Source organism: Heterodontus francisci, unplaced genomic scaffold (genome assembly GCF_036365525.1).
Source record: "Heterodontus francisci isolate sHetFra1 unplaced genomic scaffold, sHetFra1.hap1 HAP1_SCAFFOLD_395, whole genome shotgun sequence".
Taxonomy (NCBI): Eukaryota; Metazoa; Chordata; class Chondrichthyes; order Heterodontiformes; family Heterodontidae; genus Heterodontus; species Heterodontus francisci.
Window position 1 is genome coordinate 494,269 of NW_027140470.1, and position 7,490 is coordinate 501,758.

The 7,490-nt window shown below is 45.9% G+C and overlaps 1 protein-coding gene across 1 annotated transcript; it reads right to left on the minus strand.

The window, feature by feature from the left end:
* Window positions 1–1,091: 1,091 nt before the first annotated feature.
* On the minus strand, window positions 1,092–6,371 carry LOC137359936 (probable G-protein coupled receptor 139). The gene is made up of 2 exons (XM_068025559.1): window positions 6,302–6,371; window positions 1,092–1,996 (listed from the first exon to the last, which is right to left on the minus strand). The coding sequence occupies exons 1-2, from the start codon at window positions 6,369–6,371 to the stop codon at window positions 1,092–1,094; spliced, it is 975 nt and encodes a 324-aa protein (XP_067881660.1).
* Between the last annotated feature and the right edge of the window lie 1,119 nt (window positions 6,372–7,490).

The following is a 7,490-nucleotide window of genomic DNA, read 5'->3' on the forward strand; positions in this document are numbered from 1 at the left end:
TGGGACACCAGCAGATGGAGATGGTGAGAGGGGGCAGTAACTGCAGTGAGACAGGGACACCAGCAGATGGAGATGGTGAGACGGGGCAGTAACTGCAGTGAGACAGGGACACCAGCAGATGGAGATGGTGAGAGGGGGCAGTAACTGCAGTGAGACCGGGACACCAGCAGATGGAGATAGTCAGAGGGGGCAGTAACTGCAGTGAGACAGGGACACCAGCAGATGGAGATAGTGAGAGGGGGCAGTAACTGCAGTGAGCTAGGGACACCAGGAGATGGAGATGGTGAGACGGGGCAGTAACTGCAGTGAGACAGGGACTCCAGCAGATAGAGCTGGTGAGAGGGGGCAGTAACTGCAGTGAGACAGGGACACCAGCAGATGGAGATGGTGAGAGGGAGGCAGTAACTGCAGTGAGACAGGGACACCAGGAGATGGAGATGGTGAGAGGGGGCAGTAACTGCAGTGAGACAGGGACACCAGCAGATGGAGATGGTGAGAGGGGGCAGTAACTGCAGTGAGACCGGGACACCAGGAGATGGAGATGGTGAGACGGGGCAGTAACTGCAGTGAGACCGGGACACCAGCAGATGGAGATGGTGAGAGGGGTCAGTAACTGCAGTGAGACAGGGACACCAGCAGATGGAGATTGTGAGAGGGAGACAGTAACTGCAGTGAGACACGGACACCAGCAGATGGAGATGGTGAGAGGGGGCAGTAACTGCAGTGAGACCGGGACACCAGCAGATGGAGATGGTGAGAGGGGGCAGTAACTGCAGTGAGACCGGAACACCAGCAGATGGAGATGGTGAGAGGGGGCAGTAACTGCAGTGAGACCGGGACACCAGCAGATGGAGATGGTGAGAGGGGGCAGTAACTGCAGTGAGACCGGGACACCAGCAGATGGAGATGGTGAGAGGGAGGCAGAGCAAGTCCCAACTCAATCGGTCAGATTCTCAATAATATAATCTCAGAATCAAATTTAAAATAATTATAGGGCTCAGTGCTGTGAATATGAAATGTACATTTCTGTCCTGTGGGGAGGGTAGTGAATGGAATATGAAATGAGATTTAGTTGCAGTGTTTATCTCTTTCTATGATTTCACTAATTTAACAATGAGATTGAGAGGGTATTTCACCGCCTTCTTCAGCTCCTCTCTGAATTTAGTCTGGGTCACAGTGTAAATAAACGTGTTGGTGCAGGAACTGAGAAACTGCAGCATTAGTGATGTGTAATCTGTGATATAGACAGGGTCAGTGTCGGAGGAATAATCCTGAATATCTGCAATTCGCCTATAAATTCTAAACACAACCCGGGTTATCCATAACAATATAAAACTGCTGGATATACTGAAGAGTAAAATAATTGATTTTCTCCGATTCTCCATCTCCGGGTCCTTGTGATTCTCTCCATTGCTGTGGCGCCGGAATCCCCTGCGGACTTTACTGGAGAATAAAATACGTCTGACTGTGAGAACATTGAGCAGTAAAATCAGAAAGAACGGGACACAAGGGGTTAAAATGTAAATAAACAATTCAAATGTGACCCACACGGGGGAGGTGAAGAAGCTCGGTTTAAGGACACAACCAATGGGAAGATTATCAATGAAGTAATCTTGTTCCACTGTCAAGTACCAGGGCACAGACTGTAAACAGCCCAGCACACTCACTGTTCCAACAATCACAGCCGCTGTTTTCTTGGTGCAATATTTTGTTTTTAGCTTCTCACAGCAAATGGCCACAAATCGATCAAAGGTGAAAGTGACTGTGAGCCAGACAGAAATACATGTGGCTGCAGAACACAGAACGATGCTGAGAGAACACACAGGAGTAATGAACAGGAATGAATCTGGGAAATAAATTGAAGCAATCCGCAACAATATGGGACCAGTGATAACGACCAGGAGATCAGACACTGCCATTCCCACCAGGTAGACAGTGATACATTTGGAGAGACCGCACTTTCCTCGGGACAGGATCACAATCGCCACCAAGTTAACTGGAAGAGAGAAAAAAGGAAGCAGAGAAATTATTGATCAGACCTGGAGACAAAGCAGCAATTTGAGAGGATCTGGGCTGAAATTTCCAGCTTGGTTGCTGCATTGAACAGTGAAAACTGATTCATTGACCTGGGCAGTGACCTTGTCACCGTGAAATGTTTGAAACACAATTATTGATAATGTATTGGGAAATTGATGCAGAAAGTGAATAAAGTCAGCACCAGATCTACTGGGAGTACTGAGTGAGGATGCAGTACTGGTGTGGAAATGAGAAGGGGTTTTATAAAGATGGAATCCAATGGGACAAATGGGAATATGTCTCCAGACTGCTGGTCAGGAAGGTTTGGAGACAGCGGAAGGTGCAGCTGATTTGTTGCTGTGGGTTCAGAGAGCCGACAGGGGCTGGTACAGAATGGGAAAAGGCTGAGAGATGCTGCAGTGAGTTTCATGGTTAGGACTTATTTGGAAGAGGCGTCTGCAGGTGGAGCCAGTGAGTGAGATTGGGAGGGAGAGAAGGAAATGGTCAAAGAACAAAGACCAAAGAAAATTACAGCACAGGAACAGGTCCTTCGGCCCTCCAAGCCTGCGCCGATCCAGAGCCTCTATCTAAACATGTCGCCTATTTTCTCAGTGTCTGTATCTCTTTGCTTCCTGCCCATTCATGTATCTGTCGAGAAACATCTTGAAAGACGCTATCGTGCCTGCGTCTACCACCTCCGCTGGCAACGGGTTCCAGGCACCCACCACCCTCTGCGTAAAGAATTTCCACGCATATCCCCCCTAAACAATACCCCTCTCACTTTGAACTCGTGACCCTTAGTAATTGAAATCCCCACTCTGGGAAAAAGCTTCTTGCTATCCACTCTGTCTGTACCTCTCATGATTCTGTCCACCTCAATCAGGTCCCCCCTCAACCTCCGCCTTTCGAATGAAAATAATCCTAATCTACTCAACCTCTCTTCATAGCTATCGCCCTCCATACCAGGCAACATCCTGGTGAACCTCCTCTGCACCCTCTCCAAAGCATCTACATCCTTTTGGTAATGTGGTGACCAGAACTGCACGCAGTATTCCAAATGTGGCTGAACCAAAGTCTTATACAACTGTAACATGACCTGCCAATTCTTGTACTCAATACCCCGTCCAATGAAGGAAAGCATGCCGTATGCCTTCTTGGCCACTCTATTGACCTGCGTTGCCACCTTCAGGGAACAATGGACCTGAACACCCAAATCTCTCTGTACATCAATTTTCCCCAGGACTTTTCCATTTACTGTATAGTTCACTCTTGAATTGGATCTTCCAAAATGCATCACCTCACATTTGCCCTGATTGAACTCCATCTGCCATTTCTCTGCCCAACTCTCCAATCTATTTATATTCTGCAGCATTCTCTGACAGTCCCCTTCAGTCTCTGCTACTCCACCAATCTTAGTGTCGTCTGCAAACTTGCTAATCAGACCACCTATACTTTCCTCCAAATCATTTATGTATATCACAAACAACAGTGGTCCCAGCACGGATCCCTGTGGAACACCACTGGTCACACGTCTCCATTTTGAGAAACTCCCTTCCTCTGCTACTTTGTTTCCTGTTGCCCAGCCAGTTCTTCATCCATCTAGCCAGTACACCTTGGACCCCATGCGCCTTCACTTTCTCCATCAGCCTACCATGGGGAACCTTATCAAACGACTTGCTGAAGTCCATGTATATGACATCTACAGCCCTTCCCTGATCAATCAACTTTGTCACTTCCTCAAAGAATTCTATTAAGTTGGTAAGACATGACCTTCCCTGCACAAAACCATGTTGCCTATCACTGATAAGCCCATTTTCTTCCAAATGGGAATAGATCCTATCCCTCAGTATCTTCTCCAGCAGCTTCCCTACCACTGACGTCAGGCTCACCGGTCTATAATTACCTGGATTATCCCTGCTACCCTTCTTAAACAAGGGGACACCATTAGCAATTCTCCAGTCCTCCGGGACCTCACCCGTGTTTAAGGATGCTGCAAAGATATCTGTAAAGGCCCCAGCTATTTCCTCTCTTGCTTCCCTCAGTAACCTGGGATAGATCCCATCCGGACCTGGGGACTTGTCCACCTTAATGTCTTTTAGAATACCCAACACTTCCTCCCTCCTTATGCCGACTTGACCGAGAGTAATCAAACATCTGTCCCTAACCTCAACATCCGTCATGTCCCTCTCCTCGGTGAATACCGATGCAAAGTACTCATTCAGAATCTCACCCATTTTCTCTGACTCCACGCATAACTTTCCTCCTTTGTCCTTGAGTGGGCCAATCCTTTCTCTCTTTACCCTCTTGCTCCTTATATATGAATAAAAGGCTTTGGGATTTTCCTTAACCCTGTTTGCAAATGATATTTCATGACCCCTTTTAGCCCTCTTAATTCCTCGTTTCAGATTGGTCCTACATTCCTGATATTCTTTCAAAGCTTCATCTGTCTTCAGCCTCCTAGACCTTATGTATGCTTCCTTTTTCCTCTTAGCTAGTCTCACAATTTCACCTGTCATCCATGGTTCCCTAATCTTGCCATTCCTATCCCTCATTTTCACAGGAACATGTCTCTCCTGCACGCTAATCAACCACTCTTTAAAAGCCTCCCACATATCAAATGTGGATTTACCTTCAAACAGCTGCTCCCAATCTACATTCCCCAGCTCCTGCCGAATTTTGGCATAGTTGGCCTTCCCCATATTTAGCACTCTTCCTTTGGGACCACTCTCGTCATGTTAGAGCAGGAGAGGAGACAAGATCAGATGGTTTGGGAAAGTGTATAAACTGAAGCAATGGATGAGGAGACAAAGGATTCAATCCAGTGAGAGGAGAGGTTGAGATTCAGCGGGAGTGACTGCAGCAAAGCGTTCGTGCAAAACTAATATAGAAATCCCAGTAACACAACTCAATGAATACATTCAAACAATAATACCTGTAGTTATTGGTGCTGGACAACATTTCATTGATTATACAATATAGTCAATACACTAAGTAAGGAATAGGAACCTTCTGCAAAACAAAATTTGGACCTGACAGAAATAAACACTGAGGGATCGAGTCCTTCAGTAAAATTAACTCAATCTGACAACTGATAACTTCAACTCGCAGTTTCTCTGACTAACTTCTCTGGATATTCCAGCACTTAATGTTAGTGATTTATTCACACCTCTGATGCTTCCTCTGTCACTTTCCTTCAGGTTATCTTTTTCCCTCTGTTTCATTCTCCCTGCTCCTTTTCAAAGTTACCCTCCCTCACTGTCTGGACTCCTCACACCCTGCAAACTGTTACTTCATGCCACTTTTCACATGCGATTTATTCCTCACATTCTGCGCCTGTTCACCAGCCCCATGTTCAATGATTCTATTCTCAGAGTTGGTTTGTTGAATGGTGAAATCTCTGTGAATAATTTAATGTGTCTACAGAGCACACAAATCTCCACCTGTTCACCTACCCTCTTCACTTCATCTTCAATGCATGGAATAAACAGAATCGAAAGCTTCTTCCAAAGAAACCACACAATCATTGAAATTCCTTCTCCTGGAATTATAAAGTACACCGTTAGAATGTGGGATTGTTTATTTAATAAAGCACCAACACCAGCGGTGCAGCTGATAATCTACAGATAAATGGAAAGACTCTTGATTCCAACTGATCGAGTGTAAACCAATAAAACATCACATCAATACTTTCTATTTTACAATGAATTCCAGTGACAGTGAAGACTCCACAGTGAAGCAGAGAAGGAGATGTGAAAGAGGCAGCAGCAAACTCAGTTCAGTAGCCAGACCTCTGAAGCAGTGTCAGACATGCACAATATATTTTATAACAGTGATAACCAATAAATACATTGAAATCGCAGTTAAACTGAACCATGTTATTGGGTTGGGAGAATATTTTGCTGCCTCCTTGTAGCATTGACATTGTGGGAGGTCTTGTTATCAAACAGCGAAAAAAATCATCAAAATATTGCAGGACCGGTTAGTTGCACATCACGAAACTGTGAAAATCTCCTGATGCTCTTATTCTTGATCCTAACCGAGACATCTGATTCAAATATATTAAATAAACACAATAATCCAGTAACTATTCCAGGGTTACTAAAACCAATACCATTAAATATAATGCAGCTCCTGCAAGACTGAAAGAGTAGACAATCAGGAGATTCCATCAGTAAATCGCTGGTAAAGAACAGGTGGCTGGGTGAAACACAGTGGTAAATAATACCGTGTACAGCAGCACAGTAAACATCGAGTTACACCATTATCAACTGATATACAGGCTTACCAGGAACTCCAATTGCTGCAAGTACAGGATAATAAATCAATGCGATCTGAAGCATTACTAAATATCCCATTTCTGTGAGAAGCAGAGACTTCTGTCAGCCTGGAACCCACAGCTCCAGCAGACACTCTGAGCTGATCCATTCTAGTGGGTCCTGATTTATACAGGGGATAAGTCTCCACTGACACGGTTATACCCCTGATCATTGCTATTACTTACACTCACCTGAACAAACACATTACATCAGCAGCTTTGAGTCTTAAGTTTTTTTTTAATTCATTCATGGGATGTGGGTTTCGCTGTCCAGGCCAGCATTTATTGCCCATCCCTAATTGCCCTTGAGAAGGTGGTGCTGAGCTGCCTTCTTGAACCACTGCAGACCATGTTAGGTAGATACACCCACAGTGCTGTTAAGAAGGGAGTTCCAGGATTTTGACCCAGCGACAGTGAAGGAACGGCTATTTAGTTCCAAGTCAGATGGTGTGTGACTTGGAGGGGAACTTGCAGGTGCTGGTGTTCCCATGTATCTGCTGCCCTTGCCATTCTAGTTGGTAGAGGTGGCGGGTTTGGAAGTTTCTGTCTCAGGAACATTAGTGCATTGCTGCAGTGCATCTTGTAGATGGTAAACACTGCTGCCACTCTGCGTCAGTGGTGGAGGGAGTGAATGTTTGTAGATGGTGTGCCACTCAAGCGGGCTGCTTTGTCCTGGATGGTGTCGAGATTCTTGACTTTTGGTGGAGCTGCACCCATCCAGGCAAGTGGACAGTATTCCATCGCACTCCTGACTTGTGCCTTGTAGATGGGGGACAGGCTTTGGGGAGTCAACCCATTTTGAGCTATGCCTGGTGCTGCTCCTGGCATGCCCTCATGCACTATTCATTGAACCAGGGTTGGTCTCCTGGCTTGATGGTAATGGTAGAGTGGGGGATATGCCGGGACATGAGGTTACAGATTGTGGATGAGTACAATTCTGCTGCTGCTGATGGCCCACAGCGCCTCATGGATGCCCAGTTTTGCATTGCTAGATCTGTTCAAAATCTATCCCATTTAGCACGGTGATAGTGCCACACAACACGATGGACGGTATCCCAATGTGAAGGCGGGTCTTCGTCTCCACAAGTAATGTGCTGTGGTCACTCCTACCAATACTGTCATGGACAGAAGCATCTGCGGCAGGCAGATTGGTGAAGAT

Bases quoted from the DNA above. Each gene is read 5' to 3' on its own strand.
- LOC137359936 (XM_068025559.1), bottom strand. From the start codon at position 6,371: ATGGGATATTTAGTAATGCTTCAGATCGCATTGATTTATTATCCTGTA. The intron at 1,997-6,301 runs GTAAGCCTGTAT...TCTCTCTTCCAG, and splicing joins TGCAGCAATTGGAGTTCCTG to TTAACTTGGTGGCGATTGTG.